Source organism: Lepisosteus platostomus, chromosome 6 (genome assembly GCF_059453375.1).
Source record: "Lepisosteus platostomus isolate fLepPlt1 chromosome 6, fLepPlt1.hap1, whole genome shotgun sequence".
NCBI classification, from domain to species: Eukaryota; Metazoa; Chordata; class Actinopteri; order Semionotiformes; family Lepisosteidae; genus Lepisosteus; species Lepisosteus platostomus.
Window position 1 is genome coordinate 52710508 of NC_142616.1, and position 27407 is coordinate 52737914.

At 37.3% G+C, this 27407-nt stretch overlaps 1 protein-coding gene across 1 annotated transcript in view; it reads right to left on the reverse strand.

Moving 5' to 3' along the window:
* rybpb (RING1 and YY1 binding protein b) overlaps nucleotides 1–13054 on the reverse strand; it is a 36519-nt gene extending 23465 nt beyond the window's left edge. Inside the window, exons 1-2 of the mRNA XM_088636335.1 lie at nucleotides 12911–13054; nucleotides 12298–12423 (exon numbers count right to left, since the gene is read on the reverse strand). Of these exons, the coding sequence (XP_088492461.1) occupies nucleotides 12298–12423; nucleotides 12911–12942 (158 nt within the window). The 5' untranslated portion in view covers nucleotides 12943–13054. The remainder of the gene's footprint in view (nucleotides 1–12297; nucleotides 12424–12910) is intronic.
* Between the last annotated feature and the right edge of the window lie 14353 nt (nucleotides 13055–27407).

Below are 27407 nucleotides of genomic sequence, written 5' to 3' on the forward strand. Positions count from 1 at the left end.
CATCTATAAAGAACAGATGTAAGGTTATTTGTTTTGTTTAAGTGGATATATAACTGTTGCACGACTCTGTTAAAATGCATAAGTTTTTATGGATGGTTGAATACTTTATTTTGATCAAACTGCCCATCTCTGTTAAATGCCTGTTAAAAAATGTGAGTGAGTCCCTTTAAGAGGATGGTCCTTGGAGAGGAGGGGCTATAAAAGGGACTGGGAGAGCTCAGTATGGAGAGGGTGCCTTGGGGGGGAAGGTGTGCAGAGAGTACTCCTGTGAGGGTTTTTTTTTTTGTTATCCCTATTTTGATGGCAATAAATCCAGTTTTGTTTGTATTTGAAGACTGCTGTTTGGGAGTTTTTTTTCTTTTGAGCCAAACCTGGTTGCTTGGCAGGTGACACTGTACTGTATAATTTCAGTAACACTTACCTCTTCAAGTCTTGTCAACTTATAAATATGAACAAAGAACAAAAGAATCTACCACAGATGTATGGCATACAATCACATGCACATGGCTCAATTTGCCCCCAAGGCATCTGAAGACTTGTGGTTGGAAGTTCTTACAACAGACAGACAACAGATTTGTAGCCTGTTTGACTCCTCATGCATTCTACCAAAATACTCCCAAGAGCCTCCGACAGATTTGCAGATACAAATGTATTTTCTTTCAAGGAAAAGAGGGGAAAAAAAGATTCATTTTAGGATTCATGCCACCAAATTGTGTACTTGAGCTGAACTGGGAAAACCAAAAGTAAACCAAAGTACAGTGAACCCCCACCCAACCACCCACCCACCCCCACACACACTAGAAAACTGTTCACCACTGGGACAGGAGATAAGAATGTGAGACACTAGTAAATTAGCGCTTACATTGTGCTGCTTTTTAAAAACTTTTTTAAAAACAAATTAGAGTATGCCTTTTAAGGTACCAAACAATGGGACTAAAAGTTAAACTTCAAAAAGGTTTAAACATCAACACTGGAGAAAGATATTAGATCTTTCACACTTAATACTATGAAGTTTACATGCTGATGCCACTTGTGGATTAAAATTTTGTCACCATGCCAAACTCCACAGTTGGGCTTATAGTATACTGTACTTAGGACTTCTGGTTTTCAGTGTTTGTTTTTGATGAAAACACCCCTTTAAAATTACTGTCAGCCAACACAACATCATAATTATATAAAAAGCAATTCTGAAACAAGGTCTGAAACAATACAATTTACCTTGCATCTTGAACAGCTATTTCTTCTGTATTTGCAATTGGATTATAGCTAACTGGAGACACTGATCACTTGCTCCCAAATCCCAAAGCTTGTATTTCAGCTCTCCAATATCTTCATCTAGTTATCAGTTTGTCTTTCAGTTTTGGATTATTTTTGCCACGTGTTGTACTAGAGAGAACTGATAATGTCTTTAAATACTGTACTTTTCTCCTAATCACACAGGATACAGGTCACCTAAGTAACAGTTTAAAGAGATGTGTTGAAAACAAACAGAAAAATGTGGCTCAAAATTTTACAACTTCTACTTTTTCCCCATTTAGCACTTATTCACTATTTTCAAAATATCCATTTAAAATGTTTGATGCCAATAGATATCACTTAAAACAGATACAACCTTATTAAAATAAGTCAACTGCATAAGGCCTCCTGCTATTTTAACTGATGCATTTTCCCCTCAGTGATGGTGTCAGCAATACTCGGAATAATTATTCCGTTTGGCAGATATTCTATCACAAATTTGCTCCCATTTAGAGAGGTGGTCACTTTACTGGATTATACTGACTGAAGTACTTTGCTCAAGGGTACAAACAAAAATACCCCATTCAGAATGCGAAGCCACAAGTTCCTTCCAGTTATACATTCCGAGCAGGAATACATCAACATATATATATATGCATTTATGACATATTTACTCATATCTACAGTATGTAATGTACAGAGAAAATGTGTAAATGTGTTATTTAATTCAGATAAACAGTGGTGTTGGTTCTGCACTATGACTAAAAAAATACTAACAGGGACTTGCATCCTTTTTAAGAGGGATAGCAGTATTTGAATTTTGCGGGTGGGGGGGGGAATTTGAAATAAGAGAAGCATTGACAGTAAAACTCGCACATATACCACCACTAATTTTGAGCCCTGAGATAGGATTTTGTTTTCCGATTCACTTATTACTTTAGTAAACAAAAATTAAGATTCAATCATACAGCAATATGGAAACTTGATGTTTAGGAGTGCATCATTTTGAAACACTAATCTACATTGCCACAAGGCACTGTGCATTCATTCACAGATGAGCAGAATCTATTTGAAGACTTAACAGTTTATACACAGCCATTATCCTAGGAAAAATAAAACTCTATTCGTTTTCTTGACAGGGTGGCATTTACAGATCTGGCATACAGTAGTTTGGCAATTTCCATCAGTTTTTGCACTGGGACATGCTATTAACGTGCTAATACACAAGCACCTGCCAATCCACAAGCAAATATCCACAGGCAGAGAAAACTCTGCGTCTTTAAATTGGTGGCTTTAGCAGTCACACCAATTATATCAAAGAATAATGAGTCAAATACATACAAGCAGACGCTGTGTAAAAGCTTTCTTCTGTATCAAATTCAAGACTAGATTTTTAAAGAAAAATATTGCCACATCAGGCACTAGAGCAGATTTTCTTTCTACAATTGTCTGAATCACGTGAGCAGTGTGAGTCAGACAAAATAAAGGCCTTGACCACCTATAGTCCACGTCCACAATAAAGCAAATGTCCTCTTTGGGCTTGTGACCACTGCAAAACCAGGCCCATGTCCCTCAGAAGATATAGTTCCATGACAGAACTCCAAAAGCAGCCAGCCAGTAGCCCAGATTACATCCCACAGCTGGGGCATCACAACAGGGACTTTGCTTCTAGGGACTGCCAGTGTGCTATATGGTTAAACAAATGGTTTACTTTTGAAATCCTCTCATTCATCTGCTTATATCTAGTCAGTCTATATATACAGTGTGCATTTAAATATAGGGAGACTTATATGTTTACATACACATTTAAACACACAGTGGGTGCTTAGATTTTTGGGGGGATCACAAACAAACTGAATGAATAGATGGATTTCAATATGCACGTGTAAAGAGGCATACTAAACGGCACTACCCTGCACTCCTATGCTGTTATTTCACATCACCTCCCCCTACTTGAAGTAATGATGTGCTCCATCCTCCTATCCCCAGGAGACTGCTGGCTGACTGAGTTCACCACAGCACTGCCATCCATCAAAACCCCACTGCTCTTTTCACAATCCCAGCAAGGGAGGAAAGCACAAGTGTGTGCTCTCGCTCATATTTACAGAGTGAAAACCTACCATTATATCAGAGTAAAAGAAAAGACGAAAAAGTACTTAAAGTTAGCATTAACATAGGTTCTCATCTTCAGGTTCTTAAACTCTTTTCCCTGAGCATGGATGTGTCATCTTGAGTGTACATAGTTTGCAAAGCACCACAAGAAACATGATTATCTTCCATTATTTTAAAAGTCTCATCAGTCTAAGCCTTTGAATTCTGCACAATCCCTGTAATATCCCAGCTACTGCATTGTAAACAAGACTGCAAATGACATTTCTTTACGCAATAGACTTCTTAGGTCAACAATTATTCATTCTCGTTTCTTATTTCACCGTTCTTCTCTTTAAGCTTGTGAACCATCTTCTTGTGACCAGCGCTCTTAGCTTCAGAAAAAAGCAATAAGTATAAAAAACAAACTGACACTTGTCCTTAGAAGCTAAAGTGGGCCTTTCACCCATTGATGGCTCTGCAGACTGGCTGCAAGGCACAAAAGGAAAGTGGCCTCCTTCTTCATTTACGGCTGTCATTATTCTCTAGCTTCCCATTTCATGGAAGGTCATCCTCCTTATGCAAATGCCAAAGCAGCAAACAATTTCCAATCCTTAACCCTTAACCCTTTCCAAGATTAAGAAAAGGGATCTCAAAAGGTGTTTAGCAATTAATATGTATTGTAGCTGTGCTTAAATCAGGCAAACCCTGGTAATTACTGACTACACCTTGAAGGAAGGATGCAAATCCTGGTCTGAAAAAACATTTATGTTTATAAACCACTTCATCACAATGGAGAGCACTATGCCATAAATACAGGAACCTGCTTCAAATTATATACTGTGCTCCCCAGGTGTGCATTAGTTGGCTCTACTAGAGTCACCTTAAACTTGATTAATTACAGACGTATTGCAGGCTGTCAGTTTATCTGATTTCCTCTTGTGTGGATTGGGATTTTTCAGTTTACACCCAGGACCAATAGAAGGAAGATTCGGCTCTTCTATTCAATAGCACTACACATCTTTTTTTCCCCTTTACTGTACTGTACAGTAATTAATAAAGTGATTTTTGGAAGTGGAGCAAAGTAGCAAAAGGGTTAAACAAACCACTAATAATAATAATAATAATAATAATAATAATAATAATAATAATAATAATAATTGCATACACTTATATAGCGCTTTTCTGGACACTCCACTCAAAGCGCTTTACAGGTAATGGGGACTCCCCTCCACCACCACCAATGTGCAGCATCCACCTGGATGATGCGATGGCTGCCATAGTGCACCAGAACGCTCACCACACATCAGCTATCAGTGGGGAGGAGAGCAGAGTAATGTAGCCAATTCATAGATGGGGATTATTAGGAGGCCATGATTGGTAAGGCCCAATTGGAACTTTGGCCAGGACACCGGGGTTACACCCCTACTCTTTTCGAGAAGCGCCCTGGGATTTTTAATGACCACAGACAGTCAGGACCTCGGTTTTACGTCTCATCCGAAGGACGGCGCCTGTTTACAGTATAGTGTTCCCGTCGCTATACTGGGGCATTAGGACCCACATGGACCGCAGGGTGAGCGCCCCCTGCTGGCCCCACTAACACCTCTTCCAGCAGCAACCTTAGTTTTTCCAAGGAGGTCTCTCATCCAGGTACTGACCAGGCTCACACCTGCTTAGCTTCAGTGGGTTGCCAGTTGTGAGTTGCAGGGTGATATGGCTGCTGGCCATGATGTATGTATAACCAGGATAAAAACCCTGATATATGATAGAACAGCCATGTCAAAAACTGTCTGTCCCTGTGCTAGACCAAAAAAAAACTGAGGAAAATATTGCGCCTGTTGTACAATGTTAAACTCAAATGTAGAAAGTTGAAAACAATCCGCTTCAGATGATAGAAACTTGCTGTATTTTGCCATCGTTGACAAATGGAGATAACAGCCACACTACTACCACTGGGTTTCTGCAACCCTGGTCCTGAATAGCTGCAGTCCTGCAGGTTTTATAGGTAACCTTAAATGATCAGTAAGCATAGATCTGGAAACATTAACTCCTTCCCATTAAGCAAATGACTGCTGGTATGGCATTTGAAGAACAGCACATGGCAACAGATACTTCAAGAAAATAATGTAATGACCAAGCTGCAGCACTTCCTAAACTGCAACTGATGAGTATGTATTCAACTATGTGAAATTGTGTGAAAACTCAAAATTTGAGATTGTCTTGCATAAAGGAAGGTGATGCACTGTTTCAAACAATACAAACCAAACCAACTCCATTTACAGTAGGCACAGTGTGAACATATACTTCATTTAATCCTGACTAAAATGAATAATTATAATGACTGTATAATCCCAAAGGTACCTTACATACCTCCTGCAGTATTCTGCCAGTCACACACTAAAGCACTATTCTATGGGTGGATGAATACAAAATGTACAGGAATTGCTAGCATGCATAGTACTCCAGAAGGACACTATACAATTTCATTTTATCTCTTCCAGATTACTTTCCAATTCTTAGTTTCTGTGCAAACTGCACTCTCATTTTTCTGTAAAACTTCAATTGCCCTTTCAATTAACTTCAAACTTCACTTGAATCAGTGACTTGCCATATTTAGAGAGACTGTACTGCTAGCAGTTTCTCCTGGAACCCCTTTGCAAAACATATCACAACACAAAGTTCTTACATTCATATTGTGCTCTTTGGACTCACAAATGTTGCTTTCTAAAACCAAAGTAAATAACTGCTCAACCTTTAACCAATTAATCAAAATCCTGAGAGGTACTTTCCAGGTGCTGTCTCTTCAGTGTATTCTGTTAACAACATGCCTGTATAATGTTCTTCATGGCATGATCACACAACTTCTTAGGACACTGTTGTTTTTAAATCAGCTGAGAATACGTGAATATAGTTTGATTTTAGATTTCTCTAAAATAACCACATTAATTCAAATGTTACACTAAAAATCTTCAAATCAAACAAAGCAAATACATCGTGGAAGTTAAAAAGCACATACATTTTGAAAGTCCCATGATTTTATTTCTAAAACTATTTTGTTTCTCAACTAAACTACCTTTCAGCAAGAGAACTTTTATAAGTAGGACACAGGATCAGGTTTGTTTCAAAGTACAGTATTTTAACATACATAAACCCTCCAAGAACATGACTGTACTATTATCAATTTTTCACAACACAAAGACTATGCATTTCTGATACAGAGCGCTAACTAGTCTGATCTCATATTGGCGATACGTCAAAAGGAAATAAAAAGCATTACAACTCTTCTCTAAGGTCAACTAATGCTTTTCAAAGTTTTTCAAAGAAGCCGAAATAATTTACATTTCCAGCTACTAGTAGTCAAAGCGTGGAACCAAGTTCCCACGTCTTTAACACACATGGTCAGGACTCTTGAATTTTTACCTGTGATACAGAAAACGTGTACATAGGTGATGCAACTTGAATTTATTTATTCCCCCCCAATCTTAGTGTTGTGTGCAGTCCATGCATCACAACCCTTTCTGTCTTCTTTCACTGTACAGAAATGGGACTATAATATATATTTTTAATATACAGAGTTACTGGCTACGAGGTACTTCTTAACATAATTCCACATCCATATGACACTTTTTCCTCCACTTTACCATATCTATATTACAGCTAATCGTGTTTCAGACAGAACTACACCACTACAATCCCACCAGTTTTCAAAAGGATGGCCAATGCAGGTGATGGGTCTTTATCATGCTCCTCAAGACAATCACATAAGGCCATTTATTACGATCATTGCTCACACATTTTCACTGCAACCTCCACAGTTCTTTCAGGGACATTCAGTTTGCAGATGATGCCCCTGGCCCATGATTGGGAAAAGGCATTTGAAAATCCAGTAGTCCTACAAAGTGTCCACGTCATGACAAGAGGGCTCTGCATGAATGCAGTTCCGTTGGTGGAGTGGAAAGCGGAAGCCCTTTGTGACATTTCTAAACTTAATGCATCATCTAATTTAGTACTTGGCGGGGGCTACACTTTATACTGCACGGATTTTGAATCCGTCCAGCACAAGTGTCCATACACACTCTCTACCACTTTTACAGCCACGTCAAAACTCACCTGCTGAGATGCACTAAGTCCTGAGACCCATTTCTGCACTGCATTTGTCTATTGAACTGCTGGTATTCCATTTTTTAAAAACCTGCTGTATTAGCACTGCAGAACATTATTTGTATATAGCTTCTTGCATTTCTGGGCACTACTTAAAGTTTCCAATATATTTCATTTGTATTTTTAATGCACTATAGTTTCCTTATTAAACCCTGTAAATGTGTAAAAGCTAAAGATAGTGCATTATGTAAGGCACAAACCATAAGAAGTTGAAAAGGATAAACAAGAAGACCATGACGAACACTACCACATAGCATCTAGGTTGGTTACAATATAGTTACTGTACACCTACAGCTAATGGTAACACTATTACACATTGGATCAAAAACAAGGCACATCAGATTTAACTTGGTAAAAGCTTTCAAGCCCAACTGAAAGAATGATAATCCATACTTCCTGATCCAGCCTTAAATTAAGTGCTATAAAAGGCAACAAAATCCCCAAATGTACAATTTACATCAGACATTATAAAATATGACACTCATTGCAGGAAAGGAGAGCTCTGAACTACATCAACACCAAATCAGTAAGTGATTAAAACTGAAAGCAAGATTTTATATGCAAGATTTTATATAAAACATTACACCTTATCCATAGCAAAAGATGGACATCAACTGGTGTACAATGAATAATATTTAGTCATGACTGTTCAGGACAATTCAGACAGCTAATATCCACTTCTACAGCTTGCTGTATCAATATGCATAAATGCGTTCTGATATAGGCCTCCTGCTTTTCTTAGCAGTACTTCTACTAAGTAAAAAAACAGACCATTTAATATCACAAAAAATGCAGTTTAATATTTAAGCAGGCAATTTTGGCATTCAAGCTTATAATTAGGTAAGGTTTCAATTCCTTTGGCACTGATCAAATTCAGAACATTCTTTAACATGATAAGATTAAGTTATCAGTCAAAATAAATAGGTTTTCAATATAATCTAGTTAGAATTTTTCTAAGCAACATAATGGGGGGTGAGGGAGGGAGAGAAAAGCAGTTTTTTAATGACAGTCTTTTAAAAGTTCTCATTCTGGGTATTTTGCATGCAAAGGCCAATTGACCTGAAATAACCTCTTCACTCACATCCCCCAACCATGCTACTAACACTGAGGCTGAACTGTCTTCAGCTGTAGAGGCCGCAACTACTGCAAGAACTGTGACTTATCTTTGAAGCTGAGGTAATCAGCAATCAATGTTGTCAGGCAAACTATTTCCCTAAGTTTAGGAAAGCAGCCTAGCCCTAAGCATTTAAAGGTGCATTCATAGAAATACAATTTACCTACCCCTCTTTATTGCCTTGTGTAACTATTAACATCAGTAGGATACCATGTGAGCTTTATTCTATTACTTCCTCCAATGAACCATACAGTACCTGTTGTCTTATAGCAGCATGTACAACTACCACTGCCACAGAGGCCAAGACCTAAATACATCTGCCAATTAGAGAGGACTGTGTGCCAGTATATAAAACTGATCTACATATTAAAATCTAAGCCAAGGAGAAAATTATTCCTGAACTCAATACAGCACTATACACTATGAATTCAATATGCCACTGATCCACTTTTTATATGGATTTTTTTCAGTGCACTCTGGGAGATTCATTTATTGTCGTATTGTATCCATCTACAGTAATAAGACCATAACAAAGACGGATTGCTCAGACAAATACAAAGAAGTTCTTAAGAACTGCATTTCAGCAATTCTGAAATTCTTTTCAGTACCTGAAAGGAACTATTTAAACAGCTCTGCTTATTTTGATTGAATCTACAGTCCCTCTTAAGACTGACCAACAGTTGCACATGAATCAAACTGTCAAAGTTAACAAACGCCTGCAATGATCAACCCACCATTAGATATTCACACAATGAAAACCAATATATTTTGTCCCCAAAAAACAGCATGATTGCATCTCCAGATATAAACCATAAAAATTGAAAAAAAGGCAAATAAAACAGTTCAGCTGTTGTTGTTGATTTGTTTGGCTTCAAGCAGGCCAATCATCAGACAACTTGACAATTATGTCAATGAAAGGGTAATCTTACTGCTCAAATTAGTATATGACAAATATTTAATTGCATCACATGCATCTATTTCCAGACTTATGGGACATCTGCCATTTATTGATAGTGAGCCACTGAAGAAGCGCACGTGGTTTCTTTCCTGTTACCGTAACAAAAAGTAGCTTCAACCTGTGCACTGTGTTAGACTCTGAGACAGCTGTTTCATTTTGGGATATCAGATAGAACAAAACAGCTCAACTTTCTAAAGTGGTAAAATCTCAAGTGTTTTCCCTCTGTATAAGTGCGTCAGCAAACAGTCATAATTTTACCACTACAGAAAAGGTTAATTCATGGGAATTCTTGAACTAGGGTATGAATTAGTCATATGTACATCCCACATTCATGAAGGCGCTTCCTCAGCAGTGTTTATAAACTTACAGAAAAGAAACAACCGGTAGTGAAATATTAGCCACACTATTATGCTCATTATAACAGGTACAGGCAAACATAGTATTACAGTAACAAATGTAAATCTGTGATACACACAAAGAGATTTCAACTTATTCACCTGCAGACTCTTCCAAATGACATAGTTTAAACCTGAATGACATAACTGTAATCAAGCTTCAACATCGCAGATCAGCTAAACTGTCACGAGTAACACTGGATGTAATACAGCAACTTACAAAGCTCAGTTACACTTTTAAGTTGCTGTATCTGTAACTATGACACAGATGGTCTTGGCTCACACTAATATGTTACCAAAAGGTTCAGAATGACAAATGCTGTTTACAGCAAAGCTCTAGAAATGGGTGCATTATTAATAGGACTTAATGTCACAAGTACAATCCTAGAACACTCCCATGACTATACCAGTTACAGTATATCCCCACTGTCCCTATATGACCAATCAGAATAATTCTTTGCAATTGTACAACACTTTCCATCCCAAAAGATCCCCAAGTGCTTTACATATAGTAGTGGACTTAGTTAATTCAATACTGAAGATCAGCACCCATCTTGAATTAAGGGGCAAGTTTAGCATACCGTAGAGTGGACTTTTGCCAGGACAACAGGGTTAACACCTACTTACAAAGTGCCATAGGATATTTCATGGCCGAGTAAACAGAACTGTGTTTTAACATGTAATTTTAAGGTTGGCACCTCCCACAGCACAATGTGCCCTGTTACCATACTGGGGCAGTGGTTTGGAAATTCAGTCCATAGGTAAGAGTGGCACAATGGTCCACCAATACGACTTACAAAAGTGATATGGAAATTGAGGATTAAACTAATCTACATTTAAAACAAGCTTCATTGGCTGTTTCTTTTAGGTTATGGTATCAAAATTGGCTGCCTGTCAAATTCCGTGTGGACTTTAAAATCCTCATGCTCACCTGTAAGGCTCTGCATGGCTTGGCACCTCAGTACCTGTCTGAACTATTATCGCCCTACTCCCCACCTCGCAACCTTCGCTCTTCTAATTCTGCTCTCCTTACTGTCCCCCAAGCCCATCTACATTGTATGGGTGACAGGGCCTTCTCCTGTTATGCCCCCAAGCTCTGGGACTCTCTGTCCAAGGATATCAGAGAGTCACTTTCTCTAAACTCCTTCAAATCTAGACTCAAAATCTTCTTCTTTAGGAAAGCCTTTACTTAACTGGTTCCATTCTTCACCCCTCTGCTTTTCTTAGTACCACCATCCACGGTCTCCTGTGTATATTGTAATTGTGTTTTATTTTGTTTAATCTTTTTATTTATTGTTGTTGTCATCATTCTGTAAAGCGCTTTGAGAAGCCACCTTTAAAGGTGCTATATAAAATAAAGTTTATTATTATATTATTATAAACTGCAATCAACAAGTACAAATCCAAAGAACTCTTTAATGCTCAGCAGGGGAATGGAAATGCTATGCAGAATCATGGGAATAAGATGAAAATAAATAATTTGTTGAACATTTTCACTTTAGAAGATGAGAAGTGAAGTGGTACCCCCCCCAACATCAAAATCAACCCCCTCTCTGCAGAAACTTCTCAATGTTTTTAACACAGCCAAGTCCAGTGCAGTATCTCCAACAAGCCATGCCACCACACGATTGATGATCAACACTTTCTTTGCCCCGTTTTTCAAAAGTGCTAGTGATATCTTTAATGAAAGACTAAAAAAATGACCATTCCTGCAGATCGTGTTGCTTGCTTTTGCATAACAATTCAAGCCACATTCCTATCAAGCAGTAAGCTTGGTGTGGATTTAAAACATATTTCAATTACTGACAAGTGATGTAACCTTGCAATTTATACAGTGCACCTAGCAACTAGAGTACTTCTCACAATAGGTTTTATGCCTAAAAGCAAAACTAGAACATGTCAGCAAAAGGCTACACAAAACATACATCTGGCAGCAGTAATAAAACAGGAAAACTTAAGTTCAATAAAGGCTCTCCTTCTCTCCAGGATTTTAAGATGCCATTTAAAAAACTCCCTTATTTCTAAATAGACACAGCTGCTGGAGAAACGATCGCTTCCCCCCTCCCCAGAAAAAGGGTTCTGAAATCTTTCGGTGAGTCAATAATAATTTAATTATGCGAGTTAATTCATATTTTAGATTTCACGTGGAACTATAGGATACACATTTATTTATACATGCATATGCTGTTACCTACTGTAGGTGTCTGCAATATCGTAAATCAACAAGTCAAACGAAATCTTGTACCTTCTTAACGCTATTAAAATTACAAAAATGGGAGAAAACAACATGCACCAGTAAAAATAATTTAAAAAATACATTCAAGACAGCAAAGTGAGAATCATACCTTGTCGATGTGCCTTTTCTCACATCACAGATGCTGCATTTGAATGCTTCGGCACTGTTTCTAAAGGTGCAGACACTACAATCCCAAAAGCCGTCGTCTGCCGTAGGTTTGGCTTGTCTTTTTGGCCTTGGGAATTTAACAAAATAACGGTAAATAACATGCCCGCATTACATGAAACCCAGCAGCACTTTGAAGTAGATTCAGAGCATAAAAATACATAAACTCTTCGTGTCAGAAAAAAATATGAAATTATAGCTAATGTCGCGGAGCTTTCTTCGTCTTCCCTCCCCCTTGTCAATATATAAATAAAGACGCAAATCCAACGACTAAAAATGGCCATCGGACACTCAACTTTAATCACGCTGTATTATAATCCCACTGCGTTTTTTTAAAAAATGCCAGGCGTATCCCCTGTAAATTTCCCTTTGTCTGAAAGTGACTAGAGAGTAGAGAAAGAGAGACTAGCCGCCATAGCTGCACTATACAAGATTAGCCCTGGCACACAAACAGAAAGAGGGAGAAAACATCCGAATATCGACCCTTTCACGGCACTGAAATCTCCCCCAACCTTCACAAAACGACAGAAGGAGGCCCGAGCTAAACGGTTTTGTACCTGGATGGGCTCTTCTTGTCGCCCATGGTCATATATTTGTCTTCCAAAAAGAAGAAAAGGTCTTTTTTTTGTAATTAATAGTGTAGTGGAGTATCCAGATAGCGCTGCTGCTGAAGCTGCCTGCCAGTCTCACATTCACTGACCGACTACAGCAGGGCAAGGCTAGCGCAGACCGCGTGACTGCCAGCCAGCCAATCAGCGCCCGCCTCGGTTTAAAAGTCTGGCTAGAACGAGAAAAAGGTAGCCGTGTGGGTTTGCGAAAGGTGTGGAGTGGTTTGTTGTGCCCGGAACAAACTTCCATCCACCCACCCACCCGGGTTTCTGCCCGCTTGCCCTGGGGAAGGTCGCACCTCCAGGACAACCCCGCTGTAGAGAAAACGTTGCAGTAAGGGTGTGCACCCTTATTATCCCGGTAGCTTTGGGATCGCCCTGCAGAAGGAGATGATAAGTAATCGTCTCCTTGTGCGAAAAGCATCGTTAGACTAAAACGTGACACTCTCGATCAGAAGGTTTGATGAAGGAGATGGGTAGCGAGTCCCTACTGATGAAAGACATGGTCAGCAATCACTCTCTGCAACACACTTAGATATCACCTTAGTAATTTATAAACGGGGCGAAGGGGACGTTTTAAAAAGGTTTGCTTTCATGATTAAATAGTATAAACGATTGATTGCTATGATCAAACAGGCTCCCATCAACAGGAAGACGTAAATGTATTTTATCATTGAATCGGTGTTATTAAATATTTCCCCTTAAATGCATTACTCTGAACTGAAATGGTTAAAAAAACATGACTCACAGTCCTTTCTGTTTGAATGACACGGGCGCTGAGTTGACGTGTCATCTGTCATGTCACTGAGTTTAGTATCTCCTTTGGTGGCCAAATGTTAAACAGGCTACCGTATTAAATCTCATTGTTCTTTTTTGTTCCTAATGACTAACCTAACCAGGGCTGTCAAAGACACATGATGCTATCATGAAAAAAGAGAACTTTTATTTCCAAGTATCACCGTGGTTCTACGAGATACTTGATGCGTGATACGTGGTGTACGTGGTACACCAGATAATCCCAGTAAATAAATTCTTCCAGTATATCTGAATGTTATCTTGTTAATCTACTTAAATTCGAAAGAAAATACATTCTAAAATTGTATTTCCTCAAAAAGTCTTAATGTACTGGTATTTAGAAATACAATTATTTGGGGTTTAAATAAATTTTAAGTAGAAGAATAGGAGTATAGTTTGAAGGATGTTGTGAACCATTTACTGTATACTAGTGTTTCTGCAGCTGTCACTGGTACTTCAGAGGCCCTCACCTCACTTAAAGATATGTGTCATCTGCGTGAAATAAAATGTTTCACGCCTTTTGACTATGGAAGCAGATCTGAAAATGATCAGTTGTGTTCATTTTATTTTTACCTGCACTGAAGTATTTCAGCAAAAAGAAACATTCAGCTTCACAATCTAAGGTGAGTATCTATTATAAATGAATTCAGAGAACACAACACTAACTGATTTCAGCTTCCATTCTCACTTATAATACAATTGCGTTAGACTTTTCCCTTTTTAAGCAAAAAAGTGATCATAATTCAAGGTGTCTTCAAAATGCCCGCATTGTTCTCTGAGATGGCTTCACTATTTTCTAAAATAATTGAAAGATGATTTTCGTAGAGTGTTTTCATGTGGTTTTTAAAGCATCCAATTATTGCAGACAATCTGAATTGGTGTGCAAACTTCATTATATGTCTCCTTTCTATAATCTGTAAAATAAAAAACCACACGGGAAGAAGAGATGCTTACATTTCAAACATTTTTACTTAAAATTAAGCAGCAATGTTGGGAGTACATTTCCAACAAAATAGGAACCATATTTGAACCGTTTTTAGCTTCCAGGAATCCAAACAATCAATGTGCTACATATTGTAGTACATGACTGCCTGAAGACATATAAACCTATGGATTTACATGCAAAGAAGAAATTAAGTAAACAAGCCTCCAGTGCCATTAATGAGATTATTGATAACAATCTAAAGGAAATTAAACTGGAACATGGCACAACATTTTTTTCACATACCATAATGATGAATGAGAAAAGATTTTCTCAAACAAAATGTTTTCATTCAATCTAACAGTTTGATGTTTGTTTGTCAGTTCCTGGTTACTAGCATCACAGCAGAATGGGGAAAACGCTGCATCAAACTCTCCAGCTGTCGATTTTAACACCTTCTGCATGGAGCAGTGTCTGATCAATTACAATCTCAGCGATAGTTGCCATCAATATGAAAGTCATACAAGAGTAGTTTTTATCAGCCACAACCTTGCATGGGATTTATGCAGTGCAAGAGAGAAGTGGGGTGAAAAATAACCCAAATAAATTGTAAATGTTTCATTTTAAAGTTGAATGCTCAAAAGGAATCCGGGCAGTTATTCGGGGTCAATCCATGAAACAATAAATAATTCTACATTTGCAGGGATATAAGATTTTTTAAAATAAACAGTTTACTTTATCCCTTGATGGTAACCAGCAGTGGATTATTCATGCTGTAAAGTTAAATTTAACACTTGTTGAAGAACTAATGGAGTGAAAAAAAAAAAAGCAACCATGAGGTCACATAAGGAGATCATCTGTTACCTGGAAACTGTGCAGATTACATTTTATCTGTTCTCTCATGCACTCTTCAAGGCATGAGTGGGATTTACTCCCGTTAAGAACTAGAACGACACACGGGGCTATGTGGTACTCATACTCATAGCCTTAGTCTCACTCTTCATGCACTTCTATGCAGATATCAGATAACATGTTAGCAACAGCAGCAGGAGCCCTGGGAAAAAGATAGAAGAGATGACACACCCGTGCAATTAATGAGATAAATGTAATAGTTTTGGCCAATTGTGATATTTATTTTCATAAAATAAATAAAGATAATGTTGTCAGTCAAATAAATAATTATGCACTGTTTAGTCTGCCACAAAGTTTAATGCTCATGATGTACTTTTATTTGTAGTATTTATGGGTAAATAGAAAACCCTATTAAACCTGATACCAAATGCACGATTTCACATTTGACCTTCATTCTCAAACAGGTTGTTTCAGGTTGAGCATCCGATGACACATCAGTTTCAATTTCCTACCAAACTAAAGACTAAATAACACTTTAAGTGATGTGTAAGCATCAAGTCCTTTGTTAGTTAATTAGGTGACAATGTCTGTTCTTCAAACAAATCATTTAAGGGATAGGAGTTTATAATGAAGCTGTAATGTGTAGTTAGAAGTAAGAACACAAAACTCTGTTAATATTGCTTGAAAATCAGGTGCATCTCAGAGCTGTGATGCGCAGCTCTTGGCTTTAAACAACACCTTGCTGTTTGTCTTTTCATCAGATCAGCTCCTGAATATTACAAGACAGCGCAGTCATCATTTATTCTCTATCACTGAATTTGTTTATTTAAATTACCCGTATAAAATAATCTTAACACTTTTTAATTCACTGAGTCTATGGACGCCTATGTCTGCTTTCATCACAGAAAGGGTTATGCCAATGTTGGATGGATGACAGTGAAATAGTATTGAGCTTTCAAAGGTACAAAGTGAAATGAAAGATACTCTAACCTTTTGTTTTTGTAAAGAATAGAAATGTGCATGAAATAAAGTCAGTATAACCAGGCAACAAAAATAAAACAGATCCAAGAAGTGACTGGAAATGAGATGTTATTTATACAACACCACATTTCTGTAAATCATTACTAATAACAGGTATGCTAATTAGCATTGCACTAACAAGCTGACGAATAGATTTCAGCAGGGTGGCTTTGATCTCTGAGGCCTGCTACTGACAAGCCCTTGCTGCTAAACACCATCAGCTTTCAAAGACTTTGGGAAGACCCCATGATTTTGTAGTTCTTTTGCAAAGCCCTTGAGTAACAGTTTGTAATATTACAATTTGCAGGTTGGATTCACCAAATTCAGTACAATAGAAAATGCAAGTAATAAAATTTAAAGCCTGCTAAAATATTAGACGTATATGCTAACTTAAGAGAAAACAACTACAAGTTGTTTTTCTGGCACAAATTGCAAAGCGGAGGTGGCTAGTGTTGGAAATGTGAGAGACCGTGTGAAAAAGTCCAATAAGATAAGGGGGACACATTATTAATCTTTTGGTGCGTTCTTTGGGGAAATACATACTTTTCTATTAACACGGGTAACCTCTTTGCCTTCTCTGGGATTTAAATCCTTTAAGCAGATAAAGGTTAAATACACTCAGTATAAATCTCAAACAAGGGAGAAAATCAAGAGAATGAAGAAAAAGTATAAAATGTTTGGAATCTTTCAAAATGCAGGAACAGGCAGACTATATCAACAAATGAAGAATGCCTCGTCTTCTTTCTAGTGACAAACAATGTAAATAAAAATAATTAAGAAAAGTCAAACCAAAAGTCAAATCTTACGGCATTTAAGTCTACCAGAGACTATTGGTAGACTTACCTAACTATTCTCTGTTCAGCTTACATTTCAAAATGCATGCTGTTTGTATCAGGATTTGAAGAAAGAGTAAGTGCATTCAAGCCAGATCATGCAAATGTAGATATTCTTCTAAAACAAATGAATGACTAAACAAACAGTTGTTTCACTTACCAGACAGGCTCTTTGCTTTGATATCACCAAATCCCTAGTGCAAGTGTTGAAGCCATAGGAGGCCTCCCTTAGTCATGGGTACAGCCTTCACTCTGGGAGAGGTGAAGCGTGAATCATTAGGCCTCATTAACAGTTTTCCAGAGCTCAAGGTCCCATTGTGAAACCATTTCTGCTCCACAGAAGATATTTATGCTGCTGGATTTCTGTCAACAAAGGCATCCCAAATATTTATTCTGTCATTAAGTATTTGTTTCATACATTACTTTTCAGACTGCATATGATTTGGACAGGCGTGAAGTGTAGTGTGAAGCAGTGGTTAAAGCTCTAGACTTATAGATGGAAGGTTGTGGGCCTAAATAATTTCTGGTCCTTTTAATCAAGGTATGTCTTTTCGATTGCTCCTGTAAAATGCTCATAACTATAAACAGCTACAATGCAAGTTGCTTTGCAGTAAACAGTGTCTAATCATATATATTAACATTGTTTCATTGCAATTTTTTTTGTCTCATTCAGTTATGCAAAATTCAGCAGGGTTTGGTGCCTGGCCAAGGTTTCCAACAAATTGTCTCTAGGTTTTCCATGTGAACTCCTTCTTTTATTTTTTAAAAATATCTGTCCTAACTGTGACACTTTCTCAGCAGTCAGAAGGCTTTGTGCTATTCCCAATCAAAAATTCATTTGAACTTACTATCTGCATTGTCATGTCATGAAAGAAAGAATGCTCTGTCTGTGAAAGTATGATCTCTGGGTGTTTAAATCCCATCCTCTGTTATAGTTATAAATATCCATGATGCAAAATGGGCACATTTCATTTTTTCTAACAAGGACACATTTTGGATATTTTTCTTTTGTTGTAAAAATGCCAATTAAGGTTATGGCTGTTAAGGAGGTTTAGAAAGCTGTGCAGTCTGAAGCTTACACAGCTAATGCTACTGCTAGAAGACCGATTCTGGACGATCTACGATGGAGTAAGTTATGAATGAACTGTAAGTCTATTGAAATGGGAAAAGGTCACGTTACACAAAAGAACACATTATCCTTCATTTACAGAGATTTAAATATTAACAAAGCAATGAGAATAATAAAAGTAGCAGGAAATTAATTCTGAATTCTTTCACAAAAATGGTTAGTTCCACATTGCAAAATAAAAGTAAATGGTAAAAGAGTTTTGGGGCCGAGCTTCTGTTAAACTACCTGTCCTCTAACATATAGGAAAAAACAAAGCCGTTAGTACCCAAGCATTTGTTATATTGACTTGGAATTCCCCCTTGTGAAATATCTTTCTGCTTTCTAATCCTATGCTATCTTTGATAAACAATCGTATTTAGTTGTGGGATGGGACTATATAGACACAACATTATGAGGTATGAAACAGACTCCAAGTGGAAGGGAAATAAGAACCAGATGCGTTTCTTTTCTCTTAATCACTCACTTTAGTAGTACAGCTTTTTTAAAACAAACTAATCCATGTAGAGATCCTGTATATCTTATAATGATTTCTTTTGATGTGTTGTTATGTTTTTAACAAAAGTGTACTTGCTTAGAATATGGCACCTGACAAAAACAATTAATATCAAATTTCTTTAACAAATTACAGCAGATTAAAAGGCACAAGTACCAAGATGACATACATATTTAAGGATATAAGGATATAATTAAGGATATAGTTATATGCTGTAAATACCTATAATCAATTATGTGCTATACCATCACCAATTAAGTATAAATAAAGCAAAAAAATCATGTTTTTTAGGGTTAAAGACAGATTCAAAACATACCAGGTATTTTTCATGTGTGTTTATTTAGAAGTTCAAATCACACTTCCTCAGTTTTCTGTCAAGAAAGGTGTATACATATACTGTAGAAGTTACAATGCTATGAATGTGGTTTATGAATTATATTTTTGTAAAAATGTTTGTGACTCTTGTAGTCCACACATAGATTTATTCTGTTTTCTTCTTTTCACTATAGCTTTTACAACACCTGATTTATTTAAAATCACCTCAAACCCATTAACAAAAGACAAGGCAGGCACTACCATTTAGCTGAAACTTCAGTGGAAAGAGTCCAAGACAGAGCATCCAGACTGATCTTAGAACTGAAAGTAACACCACAAAAAACAGACGTTGGATACTGAAGCTGTTCTTCGCCAAATTTAAAGAAAATCCTCAACTGAAATGTCCTCCCACTTGCTACTTCATTCCCATCACAGCACAGGAGGACAAAACCCAGGAGCACAGGGAGGTGAGATTAAGAAACAGAAGAATGCTTTGGGTAGAGGAGAAATCAACAAACTGCAAAGTGAATTTTGGAGTTATTTCAAGAACCACTCCAAATATATTCCTGGATCACTACTTCCCTGTCACCTATAAAACAGCACATAAAAACAATGCCAAAGTGGGAAAAGAGTGGCTTCATTTTATCTGAAAATATATCTGTAAGAAGGTATACAAAATGTAGTGAATAGCTGTGTTTCTACTTGTATCCCAGTCCTTCTCAAAATGAAGATTTGTTTCCCAATAAAAAGAACGTGTACCACTGTATATCAGATTACATTTGCCGGTAATCCCAGTTTGGACCAATTGCTGGGTCACATCTGCAAACTAGGTTGTGATAGGGATGATGATTTATACTGCCTGAACTTTAACCCTGACCATTTATGCCAGTTTACTCATTTTCTCTGCAGTTTATTTATCCTTTTTGTCTACATGTAAATCTGTTTCATTTCAACAGACATTTTAATTGACAAGCAAACACTGAAGCACGCATTGCAAAGTGCAGCTGGAAGGGTTTTCTCAAAGGAAACAGGAAAGGCTGAACAGAATGACGGATAGGTGTTCACTGAACGGTGTTACAACACTCAGACCAACTGGGTGACAATCATTTTTCTGACATCTCCATTTCAATGTTATAACGCAGTGATATTTGTGTTGTTTTGGTTAAAAAGAACCTCCTAGAAATTCCAGCCACTGCCTAACAAGACAGACAGATACACAGACACACGCCTTTGCTATTTGCATGACAAAGCCCTTATCCTTGTAAACAAATGGGGACTGCATGTTCTGAAAGAGTTTAACTGAGGTCAGGACCCAACGGAATTATGTGGTGAGGGAGAAGTGTTTAAATATGCCCCCAGTGAAAGGGCAAGCACACAGCTCTGTGTGACAGTTAACAGCCTCTGTATTTGTTCCTGTATGCAGCTCCTGCTTACCATCTAAGTACAAGGGCTAAATTTTCTGGCAGGAAACCAGAAACAGCTTTAAAACTGATGATAGGGGACAGATAAGGAGGAGCACTGAAAAGGCTGCCAAGTCTTCAGGAAGGAAGATCACTCCATGAGGACTTGGCTGTGTCACAGTCTGTGCATAACAATTTGCAGTCATGTTGACCACTTTTCATAGAAAGAGTGGGAAGTTTGTGTAATTACACGGCACGTGTAATGCACCTACACTGGAAACCTCACCAAACTGAAACAGTGCAACAGTAGAGAACAATAACACAGCTTCATGTTTTATGAATGAAATCAGAGACAGGCAAATCACAGCAGTGAAATCTGAAGGAAGGCATCACAATTTGCAGAATAATAACTAAGGTGGAAACAGGAATTACTCCTCAACATTCCACATTTTGTTCTTAGTAAAGTGCAACTGGAAACAAAACTTAACAGGCTACCTTATATTAAAGATATCATATGGATGTTATAAAAAAAGTATCCAAAATAACTCCATGTAAGTCTTCCCCTAATGAAATAAACATTCAGCTTTAAGAATAAGCTGAGATACTTGATATTCAAACTAGCCTGTCCTTTCAACTGAAAGAAAATACAGTAGATTTAATTCTTGTCAGGACAATGTGCATGCTGTTAAGAGAATAACTTGGATATTAAATACATTCTAAGCAATTGATATTTTTTAAAATGACCAAAAGCCAATTCTAATTCACATTTCCCCTACGATATAGTTTTAAAAACAAATGCTGAGCAGCTCCTATCGGCATACAGTACAAGTAATAATTCTTTACTTTGTCCTTCTTATTTTATTGAATCTGTACACTGTTGTACTAAAATTTCAAATATGGTAGGTTCTAGTTTATAAAAGATGGACTTGTATGACAATATGTGAGGCTAGACACAACAATCATTTAATTAATATTATAAATCATTGTCTTAAGATGGAACATTTTTAATCAGGTAATGAAAATATTTGTGTCACATTCTGAAGTATGTTGTTGCAGAACATTCCAGTGATAATAATAAGTGACATTTTCATTATAACATTTGACGACTGGATAAGTGTTCTCTGTAGATGCATATTTTAATGTACAGTGTTTTTTTCTTTTTTCTGATCAATAAAAGCCCTGTACATTTAAAGGAGATTTTATTTATGGGGACAGCTAGTATGGTACAGAGTAAAACCTGCTACACTGAGTTCCCCTAATATACTTATTTAAGGAACATGTGGGTCAAACAATATGACATATTAGCTACCATTCCCTTCTGTTCAAACCTTAACTACTATGTTTTTCACTCAGTGGATAAAACTGAGTAAAAAAAATAATCTCTCTATCCCTATCAGTATTTATGTACATACAGCTCTAATGGAACAATCCCCAATTTAGTCAAGAGAGGATACATCCATCAAATTTCAGGAGGGCAAAGCAAATGACTTCAATGTTGCCTTCACACTCATTTTCAAGTGACCTTGGTATGCATTATGGAGACATTTAAACTCCCCAAGAGCAGAAATCTTTCACATGTTATTGTTAGAATGCAGTTTGATATGTTATGACCACAAAAAGGGTGACAAGGCTCATAACCGTCCAGAGCCTTTGACTGTCCTGTATTAACCATAGAAAAGTATTATGGATCTCAAGAGGACAACCTTGCAGCATCATAATGTAGTATATAAAACCTCCTTCTACCTCATTTGTCTCCCATATATGGTACTGATACAAAACATTCAAACATGAGATTTATATATTTATTGTCTTAATCTGTGCATACAAAATTATGAATAATTCTATGGAAAGAAATAAAAGGCAAACATTAGACTGACTTAAAGCCGCAGAAAATCTGGACCTGTTTTGCAGTTTACATAAGTATGTCTCAATAAAAGAGAAACAGTAACGTCTATTTATAATTCTAGGGCACACAAATGAAAACATTACAGTTTAACAACACTGTACAAAAGGAGACTATGGGTTCAGTTTAAGATCGCTTTCCCCAAGAAATCTGTTAAAGTTTTAGACCAGACAGAAATCTTTTTTTTTTTAACCAAGCACTAAGAGAGTGGGAAGTAAAAAATTAACAGGATGCTGGGATTTGTTTCTCCACAAAGGTCGAAAAGTAGAATTTAGAATTTTTTTTAAAGTTAAGAGTATTTTTTTTTTCAGTATAAACATATGGCTGGCTGTTTTTGATAAAAATGTTTTCTTGAGGTATTTACAAAAGACAGGATGTTTGTTAATTTAAAGCACTAGTTTTCAAAGCCCTGTTCTGTAGGTTTTTAAGTTGTTATAAAAATGGTCCAAAGTTAGAAATCATTCTATTAACCACAGCATTGACACATTACAATTCAATTCCCTAGCTAAACAACTCTGAAAACATCACTACCTGAAAAGTCATTTTTATATGACTTGTATCAAACTATGACTTTCAGGAAGTTATGGAGAAACCTCTGCATTTACATGTGGCAGCTAAATGTGGTTCAGTGATGTGTGTTTGCGTGTATTGTTGTTTCTTTTTGGTAAAGTTGTTTTCCATTTTTTAAATATAATTCACAAGCAAAGCATTAAACTAGACAAAGAACAAAGCATTTCCTAAGCAACTACCCTTGTACTAGAAAAAATTGTTCGTGTAAGAATCCTTTCCCCCACTTTATCTTGACTAAATGACTAAATGAGATGTAAATCTCAGTTGTAGTCTGCACATCACCACATGTTGGCTTGAAAGAGGGTGCTACAAAAGAGCCATACATTCTGAGCACTATGAAATTATCAGGCCATAAATTTAACATGCGCTTGTGAAACTACCCAAATTAGCATCTGTGTTCAGTATGTTTGCCCTTGAAGGAGATGGCGAGGGGTAGACTCCTGCGAGCCCCACAGACTAAGAGGAAACCCCACCATAGAGCTGAATGCTTCTGTGAAGTCATAGGACAGTGAGTTCCTGAGAAAGTGTTGACTGAACTGTGCTCAAAACCTAAACAAAAACTTTATTCTTCATCCGGAGACATGGCCTGAGGAGAAACACTTGAGACATTCACACCAGACTTGGTCTGTGTCAAATTAAAGAGGGCTGTTTTCTCTCTGAGGACAAGCATTCAAATTTTTCAGCTCTTCTTCTCTTCAGTGCCATTAATGATTCCTCTGTGGCAGTTAGCAGTCTTTATAGCACGTTTCATGTTCATTTAGCAGTAGAATTCAGATATTTGTACAACTAAAACATAGCACAGAAAGAGCTTGGGATACCGTATGTTACTTGAGACATATGGCAGCTTTTTCTTCTTGTAAGCTTTTTACCATTTGATTTTCCTGAAAATAGGGATTATCTTCCTTTGGATTTAAACAGATTTTATGGTTTGTTTTTACATTAAAAGGCACATACTTTACCAACATATGTTGTTTTATTATGCTTTAAATTTAAAATAGAAGCAATATTCATATAATCATATTAAACTTTCCTATAGATGACCAATAAATGTGTATACTCGTTCCACAATTCTTTGCACAAATGTTTTAGGTTATTTTTACAACAGTATACATATAAACTGTTCAGCCATTGCAGCCCAGATCGAGTCACTCTTCTAATACGTTTTAAGACATATGAAATGTTTTTTAATGATTTATTAATAAATGAAAGGTACATCTGGTGATTGTTTATTGCTGGATATGATATGATTACTTTTTACCACTGACTGAAGCAGTCTTGATTAGTTCTGCTATCGCGGGCTTCTTGTAAACGCTCTGCAGTTTGAGTTTATGGACATGTGGCTTTATTTTCCACAGCACAGCTGAACTAAGTAGTCGGCAATCCCGGTGGTCTGTACGAATGTGGGTGAAGGAACAATTCACAGCTTGGTAAAGCATTTAGCGATCAAAGACGCCAGTAACAGCAACAGCAACAGCCCCAACACGCCCAGCATGCTGTTATAATAGCTTGTCTTCTTATTTCTGTCGCACGGACATTTTTGGCATAGTAATTTTGGGGTTTCAGGTTTGTATGTGTTCTGCCATTTTTATTTTGTTTTTGTCAGTCTTTTTTTATCTGTATTGTTTTTTCCATACCTGGACACTTTTCCCCCTTGGTATACTACAATAGCTCTCCTCCTATCATACACAATACAGCACAGTAAATTCATCAGTCCTGACTCTGCAAAAAATACATTACTCGCTAATATTATATTTAAGGGAAAATAGCTGTGATGATTTAATCTCTACGCATACGCTCTTTTTAAGGTAAGTATGGGCTTTCAAAGACACGCACAAATAACGGTAGCAATCGAACCGACTACCCTATGAAGTGACGTGACAAGCATTACGCAATTCGAACCTGAGTGGATGTCTGCTTGTCTTGCCGAGGAGCCCTCGGGATAGATAATCATTATCAGACAACGCCTCTTGAGATGTTTCCTCTGAGCCTTTGTCCCGACACACCTGTGCTGTCTGCAGTGCAGCTCTGACATCTGAAGGAGGAAAAAGAGCTGTCAGTCACCGAACAGTTTCTCCCGTCTTGTTCACAGACACACTAGAATAAGCTGTTCTATTCTTTGATGGATGAACACACAAGGGGGGTCAACGCTCTCTGGCTGCTCCGACAAATGATGACAAAGAAGCCAAATTCTTTGATGAGACTAACCTCATAGAAATCTAAAAAAACATCATACTAATCATATGAATTTTAATCCTTGGTTATTCAAGAGGAGTCGTGTTTTAAATTTGTGACAGCATCACGTCTTAATGACCCTCAGTTTGACCTGAGTCTGCAGATAATTGTGAATTGTGAAATTACCAAGAAGACTTGAGGAGACAAACTGAGATGCTGAAGCTCAAAGCTCAAGAAATGGACGGTCCTGAGAGGACAGGTTCACTCATTGCATTTTAGTGCAGTGGTGGAGGAAGTGGGATGATAGCAGTATACAGTATATCTGACATCCCCCTTTAAAGACCTTAAACATTTTTCTATCATCTCTGATTTGTTCTGTTTTTTTTTTTTTTCTGTATGTGTGCATGTTTGACTGGACTACAACCGCTCCCCTTCCCCCATTCAACACACATTATTTCAGCTGCCTTATCTTGTCTTGCTTCCTACTTCAACAAACAACATTAGCCTGACTTACTACATCACTACATTCGTGCATGGACATTGCACAATATAAAAACCTCGTTTTGTTTTTGTGTGTGTCAAAGAGAAGATTCCATAAAATTGCAACAGTAGGATGTATTCTTAACAACTCTGGAAGCTGCAGCTACTGCTGTCCGTAAATGTTCCAAAAATAAAAAAAGAATAATTTTTCTATAAACACCTAACCAGCTTTCAATATCTCAATTCATTTAACACATTTTTGACACTACGTTTCAATCCGTCTGGTTTTCATGCCTCCATGTCTGTTTTATGAGGAATCTGTTAAAGAAGTGTTTTGTTATCTTTCTGTGCAAAGGCCGCGTAAATGAAACCTAAATGAACATGTCCAAAATGTGTCAAAGGAGATGCTTGTGGGGTTTCATGATTGGAAAAAAAACACTGAGGAATTAAGAGGTCACTACAAATTGTGTCCTCATTAGTTGTTGACACAGCAGCTTAAATAAAGTCAATTGATGCAATACCAAGCACAGCATGAACAAGAGTTTACACAAAAATGTAGACAGAAAATCTGCAGTTTGGTCAGGTATTTAGCTTGTGAAAGCCTTGTCTTTCCGAGCTCACTCATTCACACCTTAAGCAGATGTGTTTGATTTGATGTACTGTACCTGAGCTACAACAATGGTTGCTAAGGGAATCAAGCATCTTATTAAGTGGTGGTCAGAATGAAATTCTATGACTTTAGGTTTACTCTGTAATCCACAGTTTTTTTCAGACAATGTGCAGTAGCTCTTGTTATTTTTCAATATTTGTAGATTCAAAACAGGATATCAATGAAAAGGAGCAAGAATCAATATAAGTGTTGAAGACATAATGGTCATGAAACCTTTCATGGATTGTACACAGTACCTCACTCATGTGGGAGGACAGTTGAAAATATTTTTGCAGTACCAGGTGCACAGGTGCACACATCCAGCCTGCAAGACCAGCAGTATGGTAAAGCTTTAAACACAGTCCCTTGCAAAATAATTCACCTTCTTCCAATGAAGCCCCATTTTGTTGAATTACAAATGATGTGTATGTTTTTTACAATAATTACAAGGAAACAAGGATTTATTTGAGTGCCTAATGCTTTACCAGGGTAATCCAAAAGAAAAACAAAATACATCCATTTTCTAACTGCTTTATCCAATACAGGACCATGGGGGAGCTGAAGCCTATCCCAGCAAGCAATGGGCACAAGGCAGGATATACCCTGAACAGAGGGAGAAAATACAAATTCTGAACTATTGGAGGAAAGTCACACAGACATGGGAAGAACATTCATGCAGATAGCACCCCAACTCCAGAATATCCAGAATTGAAACCAGAGCCCCAGTCCCGAAGGACAGCAATGCTAACCACTGCACCACTGTGCCACCCCCAAAACTAAAAAAAACAAACAAAGTAACCTTGAACAGAAATCAATAAATAAAGATAAGAGATTAGAAATGTGGAAAGAGGAAAAATACCAATTAAAAGCCTGACGAAACAAATAAGTCTTCAGTCTAGAGTTAAGAACAGTA